The sequence below is a fragment of the Anopheles aquasalis genome, chromosome 2, assembly GCF_943734665.1.
Source record: "Anopheles aquasalis chromosome 2, idAnoAquaMG_Q_19, whole genome shotgun sequence".
Classification (NCBI taxonomy): domain Eukaryota; kingdom Metazoa; phylum Arthropoda; class Insecta; order Diptera; family Culicidae; genus Anopheles; species Anopheles aquasalis.
This window is the reverse complement of record NC_064877.1, coordinates 31,667,501-31,692,007: the sequence shown is the minus strand read 5'-3', so window position 1 is coordinate 31,692,007 and position 24,507 is coordinate 31,667,501. Positions and strand designations below refer to the sequence as shown.

The window sequence follows — 24,507 nt, the reverse complement described above, 5'->3', positions numbered from 1 at the left end:
CCACGAATCGGTTCTCATATCGGCACAGGGCGAGGGGTGTTTTTGGCGATGATGTTTTGTGGTAGCCGAACGAAAAGGGGGCCCAAAGCACTTGTTTGGAGTGGCGTGTGTAATTTGATCAACCTTGAAATGATTGGTAAAATTAAATGATATCCATGGAAAATGGTGCGAATGACAGCGAGCGTTATGAACGGATGCTGTGAATGCGTGAATGCGAGGTGGTTTAGCTTGGTTGCGCGTTCCTGGTTTGGTTTCCCATATGATTGGTTTAATATTTATTCAAACGATACCGATGCGCGACGATTATTTAGTACTCGGTTTTGGAATATTGATGATTGCGCTAAGCTTCGGCTTAACAGACCAACATCATGTGCATACATTATGGAACTTCAAAGTAATACAAATAAACGAACATCAATATGAATTTCTGAGCCAACAACACGATACTAGCTTCCATTTATACCTGTTATCGATTTTAATGAAATTCAATTTGACCAAAAACCAAGGGCGCACCCCTCCGTAGCGCTGTGTCAATCATCGGATGTACTATAATTACACAAAGATTAAATCCAATGACAACTATTAGGGTACCGTGTAGCTAAGGGCAACCCAATTTCCCCTCTTGGACGGAACAGGCGTCTCCGGGGAATTAAGAAAAACTCTTTTTGAGCCGTCTGATGTGCAACGATATGACGACGCTATCGCAAAACTCCAGGAGATTTGAGCGAGGGCGGTGCCAATTCGAGAGAACTTATCTATTCACAAGGATCGCAAGCCGTTTTCATAGGAATCCTGGTCCTTTGTTAGGATGTTCCGCTCCGTATGTGAGAGAAGTAACAAGAGGTTCTAAGTATCGAGTGAAACGTAATCGGTGAAGGTTTGTTGAACCTGTCGTGAGTATGGCGGATGGAGTCCTTGCACTTAACAGGTTTTTGAACTGCAAGGCTGAGACTGATAGAAATGATTTGTTTGGATATTAGGTACCGGAATAAATCCCTGCGGTTCTATTAAACGATGATACAACAGGTCCCATTATCTTTCGGGCCCCATTTCACAGCCCCATATGTTATATCGTTTTAAAGTTTAACTAAATACCTTTAAAATGCACTAAGTTACTACTTATAATATTAACTATAACATATTTTTTCTCGAGCTCAAAATGTTAAGTTTGGTGCCTGAAATGCTCATTTTACGAAGAGGTTTGAAATACACTTTTTCATTTACAGAAAACGGCTGCTGAAAATGATCGTTTGTTGGTTTAACCTTATGACGAACATGTTACAAAACAAACAAATACGAAAACTGGCTTCAAAGGTTTAGAAGCGAAGATTTTAACGTTACAGACACAGAAGGATCGGGTACACCAAAACAATGAGAAAATCCAGTTTTCACCCCCCGCCCGTGTGTACACCATACATTGTTCTTTCTGAAGTACAAGCTGTTCCAAGTAGTAGCATGGTTGCTTGAATTTTTTTGTGGCTGCACAGCACCTCACACTTTACAAAGGAAGCGAGATTAATTCCGGTACCTGATAACATTTCGCAAAATAACATTGCTAGTTTGTAATTTTAAAATCCTTTTTGTATTTTCGCAACTTCTTTTATGTTCACGGCATTATATCCATAAAATACTTCCATAAAATGGATCATTTATCTCATCATAATAAGTATAATTGGTTAAAATTCGAGATAGTGGAAGCAGACAGTCTCATCTATCATTATCATTAGCACTACCTCACTCCAAGGAAGCTTACTTATAACATCCTTATTCATTATGTTGTTAATAAGACTAAACAAAGAAGACAAAGACAAAAGAACAGAACAATCGAAACGATCAGCGATCCACTGGTCAATCACCTTCGATCCTTCAATTCACCTGACATTTTTGAATGATGACTCACTCCGACAGAACAGAATGTCACCCATGCATTAGCCAGCCAGTACAGCACCAAAAAACATTACCACCGGACCATACGCATAGAAATGGATCGATGTTATCTTCACCTTTCTAAAAGCACCACCACCACCCGTGGGGGACGAAATAAAAAGAACAATTCAGCACGACCGACATCCATCGTCACCCATCGTCGCCATCGTCCGTAGGTCGATTTACCGAGTACAATTATTAATGATGTGTCGAACTATGCTATGGCCACATGCGAATGCCCTCCTCTATCAATAGCGCCCTCATACACATTGCACGGAGACATATTCATTTCCTGCGCGTGAGTGAGCGCTGTTGGAAGGAAAGGTTTCTGCCGGTGCGATGCGGGGTGTCACGTCCATTCCATCTCCACTTCCGGCATGGCACGCACCTTACGCCACAACCTTACACTTAGTACGGATCGCTTGTCCTACCTCTCCCAAAAAAGCGCGCCCGATACGCGCTAAGTCGTAAGCGTGCTAAATTTGGGACGCACCAACGCGCCCACCACCACCACCAGGAGCCAGGAGCCAGGAGCACTTCCGGGTAAGTCGGTGCGGCCGTTCCGGACGTGCTCGGTGGCCGGTTGGCAGGGACTTGGTCTTGGAGACCCGGGCGTAACGTAGCAGCAATAATAATTTAAAATGAATTTTCATTATGAAACCCGCCACGTGGCGTCGACAATGAAGTGCATTAGACGTTTCAATATCGAGCTAACGAGAGAGCAGGGAGCGGAGTCCTTGCGTCGCCGCCGGGAACCGGGCCAACCGGGTGCGTGCGTTGGCGTTCTGCCACCGCATTAAGCATACCGTCGTGCTACTGCCACTGATGCTGTGGAGCACTTGAGTGTCATTTTGTACAGCACAGCGTCTGGAGTGGCAAAGTGCTGGGCCAACTGAGGCGGCGGCGCTGCGTTTGACGGGCGTACGGATTTTGCTGGTGGAACGTTTTGCTGCTCTCGCCCGTTTTAGTAGCGCGAGTTTTCCGTTAAAATCGCTCATTTCATGCAGTTTTGGGCGAAGCGTGTCCTTTAGTTTGCCACGGGGGCGAGCGAAGAAGGGAACCCAATTTTGCGATGCTTCAGATGAACAAGAACAATGGTCGCAATGGAAACGTGTTTTCCCGTCAATGAATATTTATCGGACGTGTAGCCTTGCACTGATAAACGACAAGGGGGGAGAGTCGGGTCTGTGAATGAGTCGACGGTCCCTTATCCGTAAATTGGACCGTTTTCCATCGATTTGACTATCATGTTTACGCTACAGAGAGCACAGTCGTAGCGGGGGGAGACAGTAGCGATTAATATTTCTAGGATTCTTCTCGTTTTAGGCCTGTTTTATAATTGGAAATTGGACTCTGTCTTTCAATGGCTGTAACTCAAAGGGAGTAAAAAATAATATCTAAATAATTTTCTATGAATATTCGAAACAATATCATAAACTCCAATCCGGTTTATAAAATAAAACTTGATGGAAATGATAACATTCCAAACTACAAGTGGAACAGAACAGCTTTAGTGGGGGGCTTCAGTAACTTCTTCGGGTCAAAAAAAGGATAATATTTTACGATTGTGAGGTAACCATTTAACTTTACTATTTGAAGTGAATGGCATATTAAACTATAACTTTTAAAGAATATTTAGTTCCTTTTTAATGAAGATTTATTAAACACTTCATCCATGGCATCAAATTTAGGCTGTCGTCTACCAAAATTTGATGCCACGGATTAATTTTTCAATGAATTTGCTTAAAACAATACCAAATATTCTGCAAAAGTTGTAGATTAATATGTCATTTACTTGAAAAAATAAAGTTGAATGGTTACGTCACAAAAAATCGTCAAAAACAAGCCTTTTTTGGCCCGAAAATACCGAAATCCCCCTTCAAGGAACTTGTTTATGTTAGCAATATTGCAACTTCGTTAAGAACATTGACGAATAAGCCATTTGAACAATCGTTAATCATCCGAAACGTGACCAGCTATGAAGTTTCCAACAAGAATTTACGGTTGACGGTTAAGCTATTGCAACATTGCAGTGTTTAATAATAGAAGTAGGTTAACGATCAGCGTTAAACACCTGCACGGAACACGATGATGATCTCATCGATCAGAGGCTTTGATTTAACGTTCTTTTTTGTTTAACATTCTCTCACCTCACCTCACCTCACCAGTGTAAAGTACAATAACGCAAAAACTTGTAGCTAATGCACTTTCGATACACTTTACGCTCAGACTGAGATGGAGTAGCTTGAAATGGAGTATCTACTGGAGAGCGTTTGAAAAACAGAAAGGTGAGTTGTTGGTTTTTTTTTTAATTTTATGCGAATGCGCTAATGTTGAATGCTGTCCGACCATTCTTTTTTCCAGTCTCCATTCCAGACGTGACAATTCATCAAACGGAGTTTCTGAATCAGATTTACTGCTTTATTAATCACGTGTTAAATATCCGAAAGTGGTTCATAATGTTTGCTTCTTTCTTAAAAATTGCGTTCATAGCTACATGTTATCACTGATTGACGGTACGTTGGATTTATATTTCAATTAAGGATTAAAATTGGCGATTTCCGCGCTGGTGCATTGCCTGCATTCGCTGCTTAACTCCACATACCCACCGCGTCCAGAGCTTTGCGTTGCCTTGTTCGAGAGCTGTTATCGGTGTTTCGAGTGCTTCGTTATCGAAATCACACTCTCGCCGGAATGGCCACTCTGGATAGGGCGACAATGGTTGGCAGGATAACGCACAATCTAGCAAATCCCCTTGCTCTCCGTCCGATTGTAGAGCATAACTCTCCCGGGAGATTCAAATAACCCCCAAAAAAACCCTCCTTCCTACCTCTCCGGGTGCAATATTATGGTGGATTTGTTTTTCCAAGGATCCAAGGATGCTGGGTTCCATCCTCGTCCATCCCCGGAGCTCAATTTTCAGGTCCCCTTTACAAAAAAAAGAACCCGGTGGGCCGTACCGGTGTGTCCGATCGTTCGAACAAATCCTTTTACGCGTAATCACTTATCTGAATACGCGCGCTATTGTGAGGATGAGCAATGAATCTCTTTTTCGTGCCGGTTGGCCGGGAATCGCAGCGGGAAACTAGAGCTCGGGTTCGACCATCAGAGGGGTGCAGTGCATGTGGATTCAGTCGAATCTGGTCGGCTCGAGAGTGAGCGAAAACTCCGTTTCATCTTACACCGAGTGTTGGGGTGTCGATTGTCCCTCCACACGCGGGGAGGAAGTTGGTAGTAAAATCAAATAGAAAATATTGCCCAACAATCAATCGGTGTTGTGTGTTGCCGTAGAATAAGGAGGGGAAAAGTAAGATAAACACCCCTTGGCAGTGGTAGAGTTTGCCCGAGAGCTCTTACCCTTCCCTGTGGTAATGTGGATTTCGTCAAAGGATTCGAAATCACATCAAGTTGTACCTCAGGAATCGTTACGGAACTCGAATCGCACATCGAAGTTCCTTTCGAAAGGCTTGAATCAATGAATCGATGAAAACCTATAAAAGCCACCGGACCCAGTGGCTGTGGTTCCGGGTTTTGCGGTGTGCGTGTTCGCTTATCCTTGTAACTTCCTCGTGCAACTGAATGGAAAGCTGGATCGATGTCCTTTGTTGCTTATTCCACTCCGTGCTTCGGGTTCGGCATGATAAATATTCGTCTCCCATTCCGGATGGATCGATGGATTTGGTGTGGCTCAACAGCCAGAGTCGAAGTGTTTTTTGAGATACTTATCGATACGTGCACATAATGCTAGCAAACTGTTTTGTGGAGAGGGCAGCAAGGACAAAGAAGCTGTCATCGATACAATCAAGGGGAATCGAGGAACCACTGAGTATTGTCGCAAAAACAAAGCAGACGAGGTTTGGCTAGAATAACAAGAAAGTATGCTAATCCGTTGACGCTGTGTTACTGAACTTCGAGTCCTTCAGACGGTCGGAATGTAACTGACAAACAAGCGACCCCGATTTCGTCAATAAATTCGCATAATCCACTGCACATCCCCTTAAAACTGATCGAAAAAAGGTACATTGCAATTAACTAATTGGTTCAGAAGGACTAGGAAGGTACCGCTAGTCCCTGGCTAATCCTTTCAAGCAACCCCCTTTCAAAATGCAACCCTTTTCCTAGCGTCCTGCAAAGATGGCCGCCATGCAAATGAGCTCCGCGCGTGACCGCCTAAAGTAAAATTGACACGGACCAATGATTGATAACCGCGGTGCTGCTGCTTCGCCGCTGCGGTGACTGCGATGGTTACAAAAGTTTCGCGACGTCGCGACAACCATCGCTTACTGTGTTGCTGTCCCGCACGCTCGCTTGCTCGGTTCCGTGGGAGCTACCATCTAAGTGCATCATGTTCTTGTGGCCAAGATGGCACCTCTAAGAAGAAAAAGAAAACTCATCTGCATCAGACACCTGATTGAACCTGGAAAATGACGAAATCGTCCCCCCTGTACCAACCCGTCCGTCCTGTTCAATCATAATCCATTTCAATTAAACGCTCAAACTCGGTCCTGTGGCGTGCGCTCTCGTGTTGTCCCTTCCCTTAAGCCAGCTCTTAGGACAGCTCTTGAGCAGAAAATGCCGGCGGTGTGCGGAACGGTGGTAATGGTAATGGGCTCGGTAAAGTGCCAGTTCGAATGAGTCTCGACAAAACGGACCTGATGACGAACCGACGCGGACGGGGTGGTCCTTGGATGGTCGTACTCGTCCAGCCTACATTACTGATTTCCCGCTCAGCACACGTCTCGTCGTGAATTGCGGCTTTTCTTCACCATTTTCTATCATCATTCGTCCTTCTCTCTTTTTTCTCTCCTGCGTGTTCCTTTGTCATCATCAACCACGCTCAATCGCCTACGAAAACGCAGGGAGAGAGAGAGAGAGAGGGGGGCAGCGGTAGTGGTAGCAATCAGCGGAAGCGCATAATAATTGTCAACGACATCATGGACATCTTCGGCGAAAACCCAACGTGGCTAACGTGCGAGGGGAGGCGCGGTTGGTGAAGACAAAGCGACAGCCCGCGCTCGTCGTCGTCGCTTGTCGCGTAATTATTCGTGACGTCGTGGGACGGACGAATATTAAAGGGGAAAAGCGCTTACCGAGTGTGGCACAGCGAGTGGCCACACAAACGGGAGCACATTTTGCGCATTTCTGCACGCAAAGCCGCGAAAGCCGGAAACCAAATGCATAACCACATAACGGTGTGCCGCACGTCGCTACTCAACGGCGTCCTTGGGCGAATTTCTGTCTATCGTGTATCGCTCGTTGGCACCGTTGGTTGGTAGCCGTGGCATAATTTAATTAACTTATAAAACGTACCGACCATTTTGTGAGAATATTTAATTTCTCGCCTCCTCGTGCTGAGCAAAGCAGCGAAGCTAATCTGGAACTGCTGATGCCAGGCCGGGGCCAAGGATGTTCCCTCCTGCTGCGTTTGCCAAGCACCAACATGGAAGGACGTGATGAAGTGTGAGACGAAATGCCTTGATGGTGGTGCTGGTAACATTAGGCACTTAATCTCTGGTAAATGATTCAAATTCTTGGCACGCCGAAGCCACCGAACGATGCCGCAAAGAATGTACACTGCACCGCACCGGGCGTGCAGGAGCAACAGCATCATCCACTGACCCGGGGGAGGAAATGGTCGACGTGCGACCCCTCTTCGTGTCTTAAATAAAAGTAGATTAGATATAAGGGGAACGCACGGGAGCTATTATCGTTTGGCTTCCGGTCGTCGAGACGTGCCCGCCGGCGGTGTTGATTGCGATGAAGGGACGAACGAGTTCATTTAGCTGATCAGCACGCCTGGACGACGGAGGGGACGGCGTGGAGTGTGAAAATAAAAATTTATGTGAATTTTATGCACTCCCCCCATTCGCATGCCGACCGGAGATGAGCTCGATGATGATCATGATGTTTACTGGCTGGAGGATGTTGGTGACTGCTGACAGCTCCTAAACTGCTAAGGTAGCTCAACCGGAAGTAGGAATTCTGTGACTGTTTCCTTGAATAATGGCACCTCTATCTCTCTCTTTTTTTTGCCCACAATCGAACCTGTTGTAAAATCCTGACCGTTGAAGGTTCCCTTTAGTACCACAATTCGCGAAAAAACCAATAAAACACCTCCAATCGTAGTGAAATCGAACGCTGCATTGAGATCGTTTGAGGGGCAAAAGAAAGCAAAAAAAAAGCGAAATTCCTTACCTCCCACTGTACTCCTCGGGATAAGGGATAATGTAACCTTCGGGGCTGGGGCGGGGCGAGTTGCCCACCCAGAAGAACGCATCCGGTGCGTTACCATCGTAGGCGAATCCTTTGACAAACAGTGTCGATTCATCGACGGCGTACACTTGACCCTGGAGGAACCGGCACAACGAAACAAAAGAAAAAAACATTAAGTAAATTGTATTCCTCCCTCGCCTGCTCCGCCTTCTGTCCCCAGTGACGCCCACGCTTACCTTGATACCGTGGCCAAAGTTGGTGAGTTTGCCGATCTCGCGACCATAGTACGGTTCCTTCGGTGCCCGGCCGCTCACTGCAATAAACGGGGAGGAAAAAAGGAATGATAACAAACTCGCATTTAAAGGGAAAAAAATCGATCGAAAGCATTTTCAGGAGCGTTCGTGATAGTGTCGGTTCCCGGTCCGCTTTTGTGTGTCACTTAATTGTTGCCTTTTAATCCGACGTCATCATCGTGTGTACGCTTGATGACTTACTCCACCGATCGGCCTTAAACGGTCCGCTTGTAGAGCTGGTTGTAAAACATCGTGCGCCATCAGGGGAGGCCCTTTCGATACGATCGCAGTAACCCCTGCTGGCGTTGTGTTTACCTAGACGTGGATTTAAGCGTTTTTCCGGGACGACCTGGTGCTGCTACTGCATGCAAAATGCCGTCGGCTGGCCGGATCGCAGACTGTTGTGTCAACACACCCCCCCGAGGGGAGGGAAATCCTCGCCTCGTCACCGCCGCCGGGAGAACGAAGGTTGAAATTGGAGCGTTTTTCTCCAGAGACAACAACAACAACCGGCAGTGTAAGCAAACAGAAAGAAACCGAACGGCGGCGCATGGCGTTGCTAGGATGCGCTAGCCGAGCCGAGAGTCGGTCTCGCCCGGAGGGGAAAGAAGGACCGGGTCCGGTTGCCGAGTTAAATTCGGGAATCGAGATTGCATCTCTTGATCTTCGTTACGCCAACGGGGAAAGGAAACACCCTCCGCCCCGTTCGATGGTGGCTTAGCGAAGTAATATTAAAGCTAAGCAAACAAATCCGAACCGTTCCGTGCACCCTCCGTGCGGGGTGCGTTTGTGATAAGGAGGGGGGTGGCTAGGTGAGTGAAGAAGCCCTTCACAGGGCGCGGGCTTAGCGCGGGTGTTGCGCCCAAAAAAATCAATTACCTTAAATCCTTACAATTCTTTCACGGAACCGTTCAGCCAGCCCTGCCGCTTGTTGTAACGCTTGTCTGTCGCCGAAGGCATTAAACCGTAAAAATAGAAACATGCAAAAGTGTTGTACGCGAACACACGACCATCATACTGTTAGTTTCCGTTCTACGGCGAGCCTACTGAGATGCAGGATCGATGGATGAATGAGAGACAGCTCTTCAAATCGCCTAACCAACCAACTGACAACCCATTCCATCCAGTCCAGTGTGCAGCGCAGGAAATGGAAACCTGTCAGTGGGCGACCGGCGAATCGTCGTCCGTCGCGATTGGATAATTAATGCTGACAAGGACAACGGACACGGTGGGACATTTATTTATCCCCGTTCCTGACGGTTTCCCTACTCGCTCCTTGCCTGGTGTGATGAGTGGCGGCATAAGAAGCCAGGAGTCAGCAAGCCGACACCGAGCAGCGGGATGTGCTGGGCGAACGTTACTCCATTTACGGTGGCGACGGTGGTAACGCGGGGAACAAAAGACTTTTAACGATATTAAACTGACTGGTTGAATGGTTTTGCTCTTCCTTTCGTTTTTACCTTCCCCTCCTTTCTATGTTCTTTTATGTTCTTTTCTTTTCTGGTTTTTGAAGAAAATCGATGCCTTTCAGCTTACATCCTCGTCGGTTTCGTTGGTGGCCTTGATGCTCTTGAATCGGTGCGGACACTAACCGTTATCCAAATGCACTAATAATACGGGTGGAACAATTGCTTTTTATTGGAACATTTGAGCTATAACTTTGCAATCCATCTGATTGACAAGCCGTAAGTGCGGTTGCTGCAAGGAGGCACAAAAGCACAAATTATATAAGGTTTCTAGCGAGGCCAATCAATGATCATGAGTAGAACTTAGCATTATTTGACGGTATTAAATTAATCAAAACAATGAAATAAATACGAAAAAATAATACGAAATTTCGTTTGAATAGAAATGTATAGTTGATGGAAGAAGGAAGGAACACCAATTTTATCTGGTTCCTGGCGAAATCAATCCATGTGTTTGAATTGAAATAAACTTCTTGATTTCATTTCCTGATATTCTAATGACTGATATAATAATGACTACTGCCGAAAATCACTTCAAAATATTAAAGATCTTGTAGAGTGGCTCAAGATAAGGAGTTTTAGAATTGTTGGTGGCCATTGTGTGCTCTTGGATCCTTAGTCATTCACCAGCGAGAGTGTGCTGCTTCTCTGCTAAACAGCTCCCATTGGATAGCAGACAGAAGAACGCTGATCGACTAGCGAATGATGCTGCTTCTCCCAGGAACCAGGGACGAGGGATTAGTGCGGTCGGTATACGACTATTATGCAGCTGGCAGCGTATTATGCACAGGTTCTCATGTGTGCGCCCAATAGACCCAGGTTGCTGCAGCGTTCGTCCTTGCCAACCATCTTCATCCCATGCTAATGAACCTTTCCTCCCCGGATAAGGTTGCTTTCATCCCGTCGCCTTCAATGCAGGGCCTTGGAGTTGAAAAAAGACCTGGCCCACAAAACAGCCAACCGACGATGACGACGATGACGACCGAGCCTAAATCCTATTATGTTTTTCCCTCCAAGAGCCAAATTAGATCAGCATCATGCGGCATTCTAAGCTCACCTAAACGGGAGAACGGGGGGTCCCTGTGTCTCGCCACAAAAGGCGAGAAAACTGATTAATGTGAATGATGCGACAGATGTGCTTGCTTGCTTGCTTGAAGAGACTAGTGTCTGCCACCAAACAGTAGTCCCAAGAATCCCCCAAGAGATGCTCTTTCAAGCACAGAAGTCGGAAAGGAGAGCGTGTTTAAAGCCAAAAACGATTGATACGGCGGCATGGCAATCTAGATTTGTGGGTCACAGGTTCCGCTACCCGGCAGAATCACGAACAAGCCGTCCGGTATCCCAGGGCAACCACCACAGAGCCCCGTGCAGGTGACAGTTATTGAATGACTTCAAATATTTGCTCAACAATCGATACGATACGATTCCTATTGCCAGTACCAGTGGGATAGAGGCTCTATCCGCCGAAGGGACCGCGCTGTAATGTCGAGGTCGACCTGCAGAAGAATGGTATTTGATATCGGCAATACTTATCCTAGACGCAGACCGAACGCACTGTAGTACGGTATTAATGGAAAATCGGATAAATCAATAAACTTGACTTCCTGCCATGGGGACCAAGGATCAAGGAGCATCGAAGGAGAGGAACGCGCGGAAACGCGGCGGTACTTGAGATGTCTGATAAACGTCAGCCGGCCACTAGGCAGTGCTGGCAGTCCTGGAACCAGATCCTGATGCTGTGCCGACGATGAGGGCCGACGATGAGTGTGTTTCATATTCGATTGTTGTGCATTGTAGCGCTCTGGTTAAGCGTCGATTGTGAGCCGGTAGTAAAGCGACCAGCTGGGGTGGCTTTAACGTAAAATATCGTCGTATTTACACGCAGCACAACAAACAATCGACGAAAGAGAAAGGAAAAGACGCATTTGAAGCGTCATTGGCTTCCTTTTTTTGGAATCACCTTACGCCCTTGAATTCAACACGCAACCATTCCCATGGAATAGCACGAATTTTTACATCAAAACATTTGATTTTTACCAAAACAACACCTCACCAACCTCGTTGCGATAGAGGAGGTGGGCTTGTTTTGTGTTCTTCACAGCCTCTGCTCATCGCGCCATACCTGTCTCTGTATTTCAGCTTCCCATTCCCAAAAGCACCGGATCATTATTTTGTCGTCGTCTCATCCACCTCCAGGGAAACGGAACCCTACTTACCGCTTTCGGGGGACAGAATGACAGAAAACTTCTTTCCTACCAACTCAAACGGAGCAAACAGACGCAGGGAGCGCCAGTAAGGGTGTATGAAAAGGGATTCCGGGTCTGATTTTGCATCGACGAGCAGTGGGAGGGCACGTGTCGTGCTCTGTAGACGGAACGGAGACGGAAAGAACGAAAGGACAACGGTGCGGACCCTCTTCCAATCAGCCAAATGGTAAAAATATGATGTGCGACCACCGCGCCACACCAAACTAATAATGTTTAATGAACTTCTTTCCGCCCTATATACGGAGTAATGGATAGATTATTATCGATATAATCTCTGGCATTTGTGGGGGAGGGGGAGCGATGGCAGTCAACGTCCTGGAGTAAGAAAGAGAGAGAGAACGAGGGTTCATTTGGTTGGTTTTTGGGATGAAGGGATTGTACGGTGGACCGGCCGGGCCGGTAGGACCGGGATTGGTTTTTCCCCGAATTGAATCGATACAATCTTGTCCTCGCACATCGTCCGTTTTTGGGGATGCTCTCGGAACCGGTTACCACCCTCGCTATCAAGGCGCAAGGGGCGACTGTCCCGAGTCCCGTCGGTCGAGGCTTGCGCTGTTGCGCTCGGTGATGTTGTTGAAATTGAGTTTTCCCTTTTCCACTGTTGAAGCGCTTTCCATTTCTCGTAGCTCTCGCTGATGCTCGCTCGGGCTGAAAAGCGTATTAAACGATACTTTTCGCGTTGGTCATAAAATTATGCAGTCCCGGAGTCTTACGTCCCCTGACGTGCTTTTTTGGACCGGAAACATTAATTTGTTTACGGCACTTCAGCCGTCAGGGTTGAGTACGGGCCAAAGGTGACTCTCGGAAGAGGGAGTGTTTGATAAGGAACGTGAGTAACTATGAAACATGGTTCCGCTAGACTCGTTCAGGTTGCCATGGGAAACACTGAATACAGAGCTTGCACTGTAGTTGTAGTGCAACGAGTTTCCTTCTTCAATTTGCTCTCCTCCATCACTTATAATCGGTCATAATTTAATTTTTCGAAACGACGGGTTCTGTTGTAGTGTTACGCGTTCAAGTGAAGTTTCTCTTGCCACCTTCCTGTTTGTGGCGCTGACCTTCTTACCTCGCATATATGCGCCATCAAAAATGGGTGGTGAGGCACTCGGAATAGCATCATGTTTCTGTTCTGCGATTCGCCAGTATTTTTGCATTTTAATTAGAAGACTGTCAGCAACCCTTTCGACGTACTGCTTGTGGCCACAAGAACAGAACGCTTTTTGTTTCTTCACTTTCATAACCAAATGATTTCACCCGACAATTGGGCTAGATGCTCCTCTCATTCGCCATAAATGCGGCAGTTGCAGAGAGATTGAAGAAGGCATCGCCACCAGTGGAACAGTCTGGGCAACCAACTTTATTTAAAAATGCCCGTGTCGTGTAGTAGCAGTCTGGAGAAGCCTCATCGTTTTAAAATATATTTTTATAAACATTTGACTGTTGAATTTGATCAAATTGTGAATAAAATGGGATTCATCAATTGATACACAAGACCTGTACACTAGGGCCATTAGTCATCACCAGTTCATAGTAAAATGATGCCTTGTTCTAACCAATTTCACCTCAAACAGCTCATTTCCCTCTCTCTCCCTCGAAGGCCATTGAAAATCAGCTTCCTTCCTACTCAATAGCAACAACAGACGGTTCAATTTGTATCGCTATAGTGGGTAGAAAACTCCGGAGAATGGTACAACCCACAGCCACGACGTACTCTCTCTTCACAACTTCGCGAAGGGGACGCCGAACAGCATCTTATGATTTATGACTTAATTTTCGATCAACACGTGACTAGCGCGATTCCTCTTTGTCACCGTGGTAACCACGTTCCCCCCCGGCTGCTACTCGCATCCTACAGTCCGTCCCTCCGTGTCCTTCTTTCCCTTTCTTTTTTTTTATCTAACAACACCAGCTCCGACTGGGCCGGGCCGGAAGTTATGTTTATCATCGATATGGTTATTATAAAAGTCTTATCTGTCACTTCGTTCCGGTTCTGGCTCGATGCCAACGGTGCCCGGTGGAATCCAATGGCACAAGCGCGACCGGCACTTCCCCTCCTTTCATTAGCGACCAATAGCTCCTCAAAGGACGATGGTTCCTGTATGTGTGTCTGGGGTGTGAAAGTGAGAACACATTTTTACGATAACTACTCCCCTCGGTCGACTGGCGGAAGCCGTGGAAACGGTATGATCTGCCAATTATCTACGGTTTATGGCGTTGGCATCAGCCGGCTACCAGACAGACCGAACGAACGGCAGACCGGCAGACCGGCAGACCGAGGAGACGCGTCTCGGGAGTCTCGTTGTGCCAATTAGCGAAGGAGGGAAATGATTAGCTATCGAGATGTTTTCTCGGCCATTATGGTTACACGGTAAAATGTGTGGTGCGGTGGGTTTTTGATGAGCATGTTTATTTTCACATTAATTTCATTGGAAAGTAAGCATAATACATACAGCGCAGATGCAAATCAAATAAGTAAACACATTAAACGAGTTTATTGTATCACCGCGTGCTTTGTTGACTCTTGAAAAGTTAGATTATAAAATGAATGTAACGCTGTCAGAGGTAAACAAAGTGCAGTTGAAATATAGCAGTAGACGATAAAGCAGCAAGGTGTGTGATAAATGATTATTATTATTTATTTAATGTGATTGACAAACTTTAATAAAATGAAATGAAATTAAATAATTATACGTTGATTTAAATATTTTTCCACAACGTAAGATCCAATGAACGGAAATTGCTTTGTAAGAGTTAGCATGTTTCATGTTTATTGAAACATGTTTCAATTAGTTAATTTAAATTGTGATTTCATTCTTATATAGATGGTGCGTTCAGAAAGTAATGAGAATGGATTTTTCCTGACAAAACGGTTTGAGATAACGTGTTTAAATTTTTACGATAAGGTAGAGGAAGGATTCAACTTTCAATCACACTTTATTTTATTCGGCCAAATGGATTAAAATGGGACAATTTTTCGTGAACCATGTTTTTAGTTGATGTAACAACGTAGAATGCTCCCTTTCTATGGACCATTGGTCTGGCGCGGATCATCCGGACCTTCGTCCTGATACAGAAAAGCATTCCGTTGGTGCCAGAACTTCATCAAGGCCTCGTACATTTCTGGGTGTGTGCTCTGTGCCAGGAAAGAGGTCCGCGATGATCCAGGCTGTACCAGTGGCCCATAGAAAGGTGGCGTTCTACGATGCTACATCACCTAAAAAGATGGCTCCCGAAAAATCGTCCCATTTTCTTTCAGTTTGTCATCGCCAAATGAAATAAAGTGCGATTGAAAGTTGAATCCTTCCTCTACGTTGGTTTGAAAATTTCAACACGTCATCTCAAACCGTTTTGCCAGGAAAAATCCATTCTCATTACTTTCTGAACGCACTATTTAGAATACCGAGCAAGTGCTTGCTAACAAAATTGTGATAGTAGTTTCCACTTATTTGAAGTAAAATAATATGAACTACTATTGCAAAATGTGTCTCGTTTTAATCATACTTTACACTGGACATACAACAATGCAGTAAAATGGAAAGAAATAAAAGGCCGTTTAATGACCATAAACCGCTCACTTTGTTGATCAAAACTTTTAGACTGCCTGCTTATAGGCCATAGCATGCTATTCCATGCAAAGCACCTCGGCTAAATGTCAAAAGGTTCACTCAATGCCGCTCCCACAAAAGCCCTTTACTTTCTGCTTTGATCTACACTCAAGTAACCCAGCTGAATCGGCTGAAAGATTCGACCACTCGCCTCGACCAAACGCACCCCAACGAGGGCAAGATGTTGAACCCGACGTGCATTACGCAACGCCACACAGCTCAGTATGCCAGTAGGCCCACTATTAGCGCGTTGCCCGGGTTTGGGTATCCCGGCCACAGGTTTCAACCCGATCGCTGCTCTCCTCCCCTGAATGCCGCGAAGAAAGAAAGTTCCCGCTTCAATCCCGCGCTTCGATCCGGTCGATCGTGACGTAAAGCATCGTGTTCGCATTAAAGCCATCCAATCAGCCAGATTGTACTCCGCGGTATCTGAAGTAATTGGCGCAGACTGGCAGACAGAGAGAGAGAGAGAAAGAGAGAGCCGAGGGCGCGAACAGACGCACGCATAATGCTTTTTTCTTCATTGTATCGCGTGATCGCATTTACTTTCACCTCGCAGCTGGAGGGCGTTGGGGATAAGGGAGAGACGGCTATTCCGTCTACTTCATCTCCGGTGAAAGTGGTTCGCTTGACAGCAGCAGCAACGCTGTGTATCCAGAATGCAAAAAGGCACTTCAAGTTATGCAACGTGGCGGTGGTACAGCAATTGCAATAGCGCTGCTCCACGTACCAAGGTATTAACTGAGGCGCGGTTTACAACTTTTTTAATGCCATTCCAAGAAGGAGAAATCGTCGAGAAACTGGTTCACCTGCGGGCAAAATGGGTGGTGTACTCTCTTATCTGTCATTACACTCGCTCGCGCAGAGCAAAGGTTGCAACGAAAGTTGAGAAGCTGGCACTGTTCCGGGGACTTGTTCAAGCAGAAAGTCAACTTCCGCATCGATCACCGACCTCGGCTCCACTACTCAATATTCGATTGCTAGAGTCACAACCGTCTCGAGTTCGTTCTGGTTCCATTCCGGCGAGTCTCGCGGTGAATAGCGATGGTTGTGGTTTGTGGCATAAGCGTGACTGCAATTTGCAAGCTAATCACGTGTTTCGACGTGTGGCAGCATTTGGAGCATTGGCATCGTTTTTGTTTTTTGTTTTTAGTGAGCCAGGAATACCGGCTCATCGGCACCTGTGCGGCCTTTAGCGGAGCATCACGAGGTACAAAAAGTGAAAGGCATCGTGAGCGGGACATCGGAATCAACGACACTCGCCGCTTGTTCCACCACAACAGTACTGGCGTCACTTTGCGGATGAGAGGAGGGCACTTAAGTGTTGCATTAACAAATTGGCAAAACAATCGCGGTGATTCCCTGATTTTACGTTACATCATCCGGAGCTGATGTCACTTAAATTGTGTGCCATTCGTTTTTAGACGCGATTGAAGATTCTTCACACAAAATCGTCCTCTCCTCTTTGACTTGAATTCGCTAGTAAACTAGTTGTTTGCTTTATCGCACAATACAACAACAAAATAAGCAAACATCTGCGTGGCTGGAAAGCACATAAAGGGAAAAATATTGCTAATTCAGTCAACCCTGTAGCTCCCAGACCATAGATAGTCGATCATAAAGCCGGGAGGGGTGCTAAATTCCGTTCGGATGAGCTGACATAAACATTTACGGCCAGACATAAACTCTACACAACCTTCACAAGCGTTCTTTGTGTGTTAATTTAGTGTGTCCCCTGCCCGGGCTCGCAATCCCTTCGTTGGGCCACCATTCTATGCAAAAATTGGCGAGAATTGGCTTCTCCTGATCGTCCACTAGACAGTCAGAACCCTTTTGCTTGGCCAGCTTGGGTGTGCGCGCGTGCTTAGCCCTGGCCTTGACTGCTCGCTAGGTAGCTATGGCGCTATGTCGTGCGTTGGTTCACAGACACCCAGGGGAGGAATGTTGATGGCGTGTAGCATAGCGAAGCATCTCCAGCGATCGCTGTGAGACGCCCCAGGTTTCTTATTGTTTCACGTTTATCTAATTATGACCCCAAGGGTTACTGGGTTCGCCATAAAAAAGCCATTCGTTTATCCTTGATAGTAGCAGCATGATGATTAATCGCTCATTAAATTCCTATCAAGCGGCAGCGCTGCGCTCGTATGGCATAATCGGTGAGCATATCACCCCGCTGGACATCATCGTGCGTCCCACGGCCATACTATGTTGTAGCACTGGTACAACAATGAAACAAGAAGCAGCCAAAGGAGGGATGTGTGAGAAGTCGTTGTCTTTCGTCGGCGCTCGCCGGTTACACAATTGAGGGGCCGCACCGTGGGAAAGTGTGACGTTGTTTGTCTTGCCAGAGAGATGATTATAGACGCGGAATGGAAGAATGCGTTGGTACGCGCATTTGCATGCACAGAATGGTAGCAAAAAATATGTCTGTAATTCTTCTGTTGTAGTGAGTCTTAAGGCAACAGACCGAGGGAGTCTCTGGGGAACAGAAGCTCCTTAAAACACGGGAACACGTCCACGGATATGTTACATAAATTTTAAACAAACTTTGACATCAGCCCAGGACTACTTACCATCGGCAAGATGCAGCAACAGCACCGTTAGTCCCACGAAGAACGACGACGACGACAACGACGACGACGACGAACTATCCCTGGCGCGCCCTGACGTTAACCACCGCCAACGGTTGCGGTTGGCTTTCGCTGTTTCCGGCCCCAACACCGCCGCTATGCTCCTTGCAGTAACTGTGAGCTCCTCGCCCTGGTGCTGTTCCTCCTCCTCCACCTCACAACCCCCCAGCTGCATACCACGATCGGGGTGCCACGATCGGTTGTGCGTAATGCTCGATGTTGCCGGGGTCACCCCCTCGCTCGGTGGCTCATCCTTGAACCGATCGCCCGTTCTTGTGGTTGCCGTTTTGCCCATATTTCTCCACTCAGGTCAGCGCGCTGGTGTAGTGGAACCGTTTGGCAGGGATTTTCAAAATGGCGCCTCGCGCGAAAAAGGCGACGCTGGGCCGTTCAGGATGGGCTACGGTTGGATTCGACGGTTTTGCGGTTGTTACTGGCACGCGACACGTGACTTCTGGCCTTGGGTCGACACACACTAGTTGATTTCGGGCCAACACATAAAGGACGCGCGAACACAGCGGCCCGAAACACGGATATTCACTGTGGGAACTCGGGAATTTAGAACGGAACGGAAAAGAAACGAAAAAAACGAGGTCTTGGCGTCTTGGCAGGGGCAACGAGGTTCTTTCTTTGATTTCACTTTAGACTACGTTTGGCCCTAGACTTTGTAGGCCAATCCTTTGAAGTAGTGGCGGAGTGATGCTATGCGCGCTATACAATCATCACCGTATCCATCACGTTGCCATGGCGTCGGTTGCTACCGATGTTGCTCTTTGCTTTCTCACTCAATCAGATCAGGTAACTAGATGCACTACTATCCCGTTTCACAAGCGCTTCTACCCGTCATCTTCACTCCGAGTGACATAAGCATCGATGATGGCCACGGGAAAAAAAATTGGAAATTAGTTGAACGAAAAAAGAAAACGAAAAAAAAAACTAAAAAAGCATTTACATCCAACCGCCTTCACGTTTGGTTCTCCTTCGATTCGGATTGCACGACGCCAGAACTCAATCACAATCACAGGTTACACAACATTCAATCCCCATCGACGGTCAGGAGGTTTTCAGCTTTCAGGGGACCCACTAGCAATGGTGGCCGATGATGAGCACTGGCAGGATCATTCCAGGGGGGGGGGGTGCTCCGACTGCTGATGCCTGTCGGTGGAGGAGGAGCACCGTCGATCTCGGCGTTGCCTGCAGCTCAGCGGTGTTGGGGCCACACACGCGCCCAGGAGGACGACGAATACGCGTGAGGTGTCTCCCCGTAGCGGTCACGGCAAACAATCGAACACAATACCCTTTTTTTTTTGTTGCTCCGGCAGCAGGCCGTTGTGTGCGAATGTGTGGTGGAAAACAAAGAAGGCCGCTCCGCCCGGGAGTGGAGGACAAATGAAAAATGGCCGCGAAAAACGGGGGCGCACACACTCTTCCTTTTGCACTCTCACTCGCCTCCGCTCTCTTTCTTTCTTTATCTTTCACAAAAGTGACTCGGGGGAAGTGATGAGGGGTGGGGAGCTATGGTTTGTGGTGGGTGTCGCGCGCGCGTCCTGTTGGGAGCCGGGATACAGCACGGACGACAGTCGTCTGATCGCCAGGGATGCTCGTCTCGGACTGGTTGCTCCTTGGCGTTGGCGCCCTGCGCGGAACCATCACGCAAAATGCGAACGCACACAAACACACGCGCGGAGACGGTGCTCCCCTACCGCCCAATCCGGGCACCCAGCATTTGGCCATCGATGGCTAGACCAACGTTCCCCAGGTCTCCCCCCCTTTTCCCTTTTCTTACCAACAGACCATTCGTTTTCGGGTGAGGGGAAGAGAAGAAAATGTGCTGACTTGGGCAGAATTGCCAGCTCCCCCCCTCCACTATCCCGCCCCCCCCCCCCCCTTTGCTAGAGAGCGAAAGGGCCTTTCTCTCTCTCTTTCGCTCTCTCTGTCTCTCTTATTCCCTCTCGCTCGATCGCTCACTCCGTTTCTATCGTTGCGTCTCTCTCCCTCTCTGGCTGCGCTTGCTTAGTAGGCCTGGGTGGGGCGGTTTGCAGAGAGCAAGTAGTAACCGTAGCGTAAGGGGAGCTGCACCGCGAGTTGTGAGGTGGAGTGCCGAATGAACGCCCACACCCAGCCCAGGTGGGTGGTGTGGAGGAACGAGAAGGGACCGGGCGGTCCACGGGAGACATGCGTACTAGTGAAAGTGGGGAAAACGAGTGAAACATGCGTACGATTCTGGGGAGCATCCAGCACTCGGCAGAAGAGGCCCCCGTTTTCGAGGCTAACGGCAGCCATATTCAGCGGCCACCGGGATGCGGCCATCTCGGTTCTCGGCGGTTCTCGACGTACCACAGCCTAGTGTGCGTGACTACGTGGCGTGTGTTGCGCTTTTTTGGGAGCGTTGTCCGTGACAGAATCCTTTTTTTCGCCTAAATTGGAGTTAATTTATCGCAAATTAGTTTGTAACTAAAATGCAAACGACAGACTTGGGCCAGCAAAGTGAGTCTCAATCACATCTTCCGTCGTCACCGCCAAAGTAGGCTCGCAACGGAGACGCAATCCAAAAATGGATTCCTTTGATGTCACCTCGGCAAAACCTTCGATTCTGCGGTTACTCTCACATCTGGCGTCGCTTGCTTGTCTCTCGCAGACGAACTCGTACACACCCACCACCGGTGAAACCGAAAGCACCTTTTCGATGGCCGGCGGATTGGCGGAGAGCGTAAAAATCTTTCGCAGAGTAATGTCGCAAAAACAGGGAAACGAAACATTTTGGACGCAAAGAGAAAGTGGCAGGGAAGAAGGCGGCCGATGTTGCCAAAAGTCTAGAGTTCCGGACCGACCAAGGTCTCACGGTTCCCAGCTCGCAGTGCAATAAATGTTTAACACTCTCGAGCATAGCTCGGGTGCTCGCGGGAAATGGAAGTGTGTCGCGAGCGAGGCAACGGAACGCAGTAGCCGTCGTCTTGATGCTAAATGGCTCGGAATCCATCCGTCCGGAACGGATGCCTGCACGCTAGTGTTGATGAGTGGAAACCGTCCGTCGGAGAAAATATGGAGTCCACCGGGTTTAATAAAGCTTCCATTCAACAGCTAGACGGGTTGACGAGAGAAAATGATGAGCACAGGGTTCCGCACTACGCATGACGGGGAGCGCGGTTCCTTTTCGGTACCAGGTCGAATCTACTTTGTAGCGGCAAAACCCGTTCATGCACTCGTCTGTTTGCAATCTAAACAATGAAATCATCAGTTTGGCGATACATTTACCATGAAGAAGCGCAAAATTCAATGAAGGTATTCGTTGCTCCAGACAGTGTTCGCGAGCTAACTTTCAACTTTTGGGTGGTTTTTTGTCACACAGAGAATTAGAGGCCTAAAACAGATGCGATGCTCCCTACAAACCACGGAAATCGGATAATGGGAACAAAAAAATATTTGTCAGGGCGAAGGCTTCTCACGTCTACCATCGTTGAAGTCACCAGCGTCGTTGAGGTTTTACACCGTTTGGACTCTTGTTATGAGCACATTTGACTGTTTTAAACAGTTTATTCACTTATTCAGAGTAATTTAATAAATCAGATGTGATTTTGTTTGGCTTCAACAATTATCTGGTTAAATACTCATCCAGCTACTCTAGGACTGTTGATAGTATTCGTCATTCAAAATGTACTAGGTAATAATATAAATAAAAAATAAAATAAATTAAACAACGTTTTTGTATAAGTTTAGATTAATTAAAACGCAAAGGAATTGCCACGAAATATAAATTCCACGGTTATCAAATATATTTTTAAGGATAGTGCTGGCAAGATATTGTGGATTCACTAAAAGATCTCGATAGGTACCATCTAAAAAAAAAAGATCTCGAAGATGTTTTAGTTTCAAAAGTATCAGGCCGACACAAAATGATCTAGAAAAACGATTAATTTCCGAATAATACTCATCTTTTGTGAAAAATATAGAAAAACGCAGCAATTTCATGCATTCCTGGGCTATTTAGTAAACGATATGTTTTTCGATTGCTCCAGAACATTACAAAACCTTTCTGAATCATTCGTTTCTCCTAAAAAATCTAAGAAAAAATACGAAAACACGTGAATCGGATGATGAAAAAATCGAATTTCCCGCCGATTTTTAAAACGGTCACAATTTGTGCTGTTCCATACTGTCGAATGCGCGAGTTGTCGTATTTCCGGCAGTCAAAAGATGAACGAAATGAACGTAGTCGAGACACGAACCCAGCAGAAAAAAAATACCGCCAATTAAAGGCTTTGCTACACTGGATACAGTACTTTTTGCCGCAGAGCGGCAATTTTGTTAAAAAAAATCAAGCAAACAAATGTAATATTAGTTTTTCCTTAAACTATTTACTCATTCTAGTGCCTAGCGGCTACATTTATTCAAGAAAAACGTTTTCTTTTCCATTTTTTAGCCCATAACATCAGCAAAAGAAGCGAAGGGATTATACGGTATTCATAACACCTTTACCAGGCTTGCTTGGTGACAACCATTGTGAACGTGCACTGCTGCAACTGCCGCACGTCTGAACGATCTTATTGGATACCGTGTTGGACAAGCCAAAATGGTGTCCACAGCTGCTGCAAGTGCTGCATCCAGTCTGCCACAGCCTTTAATTCATTTGTTTAAATGCATTTGTTGTTTTGGTTTGAATTTGCTGTAAAAAGTTGTAAATTAACACATTTTTTAACATTTTCTGTCCTTTCCGCGCGTGGTTCTCTTGTGGTTTCCTCGTAAAAGAAGTGGTGGTGGAAATCCCGTCAACAAAAATCAGAAACTCGTTGTGCGCTTGGCTTAACTTAAGCGACTTAAACTCACTCAACGCGTTGTTGTGGGGGTTGTTTCGTCATTGTTTCCCCTTTTTTGTTCCATTCTGGGGTCCATTCTGATCGCGTTCTGGACCTCTGCGCGCGATCGTGGCGATCAGTGCATAAAGGTGTCGTTGGATCAAACAAAAGCCAGATCAAACAACGGCCACGTCAAGTTGTGTGCAGCTCCGCGGTTCGAGGGCACAAAATTGGTTGAACATCGTGTGCAGGGAACCCTAAAGATCGAACCGTGAGCCTAAAAAGTGAGGGGCACGAACTTTCGCTGGCACAGCATCGATCGTTGGGCGGAAGGGCCCAGGGGAGGAGACAGGTGAGTGGGGCTGTAGGGAGACCCGCTATTGTTCCATGCTGTTTACGGCCACTTGGTGTGGCGGGGTTTAGCGAATCTCGCCGACGGTTCGCTGACTCACAGCAGCACGCAGATGCGACCTACGACCTGCGCCAAGAGAAAGGGCCACGGTCCTTAGGCACCTGCTGGAGTGGAATACGATTCAGTCGGGCCAAAAAACAAGTCTGAACGGTTGTGAAGTGCTGGAGTGTAGTGTTACTGATAAGCAATCGGGATTAAGATATCATCTTCCCGAGGAACACCGTGAAAGGTTCGTTTCGAACAAGATCACGAAGGGAAAGTTCTGATTTTGAACCAGTGTCCCCATGTACAGTGTTTTTGGTCCCTTTTTTGGCCTTTCACCCCGCGGGCAAGTGCAGAACATAAACCAGTTTAAGGTACAAAAAGTGTAAAGTTGCTTTCCTGAAACCGTGCGGAAAGATTGTTCGTTTGTATCGCTTGTAATGGACGCTATATCATTTAAATGTTAGTTAAAAATATTACAATTTTATCGGTAAATACAGATAAGCGACAAATGCCCCCAAACCCCACAGATAAGCCACAGCTGGTGGTGTTTGCAGTCATGAAATAAGAATCATTTTCACGAACAAAGAGCCTGTTTAATATGCTTCTTCTTTTCGTCCCTCATTCTCGTCCCATTCTTGTCACTTCCCGGGTCCTTAAATGTACATTCCACTGCTACACGTAGTGCCAGTGGGTCGTATTCTCCTCCATCATTGTTGGTTTATCGTTGAACGTTTATGGGAGAACGTAAAGTCGATCTCGTTCCGCCCGCATACCATTCTGCAACGAACGAAGAAACCCATTGCTACTATTAGCTAACAATGGACTGACCATTCAATGGTGGTGGCCCCTTAGTGATCGGAAGTAATGCGTGGTATCTGATCTGATCGATCCCAATTCGGTCACAAAGTGCGACAGTG

General features: G+C 46.8%; 2 protein-coding genes across 3 annotated transcripts in view; one reads left to right on the top strand and one right to left on the bottom strand.

The window, feature by feature from the left end:
• LOC126570916 (protein Skeletor, isoforms B/C) overlaps nt 1–19,998 on the bottom strand; it is a 32,425-nt gene extending 12,427 nt beyond the window's left edge. For both annotated transcript variants that reach the window (XM_050229022.1, XM_050229021.1), the window contains exons 1-3: nt 18,344–19,998; nt 8,376–8,452; nt 8,122–8,273 (exon numbers count right to left, since the gene is read on the bottom strand). In XM_050229022.1, coding sequence (XP_050084979.1) covers nt 8,122–8,273; nt 8,376–8,452; nt 18,344–18,695 — 581 coding nt within the window. In that variant the 5' untranslated portion in view covers nt 18,696–19,998. The remainder of the gene's footprint in view (nt 1–8,121; nt 8,274–8,375; nt 8,453–18,343) is intronic.
• Nucleotides 19,999–23,183: 3,185 nt separating this feature from the next.
• LOC126570917 (shootin-1) overlaps nt 23,184–24,507 on the top strand; it is a 7,733-nt gene continuing 6,409 nt past the window's right edge. Inside the window, exon 1 of the mRNA XM_050229023.1 lies at nt 23,184–23,545. The gene's annotated coding sequence lies outside the window, so the exon portion shown is untranslated. The remainder of the gene's footprint in view (nt 23,546–24,507) is intronic.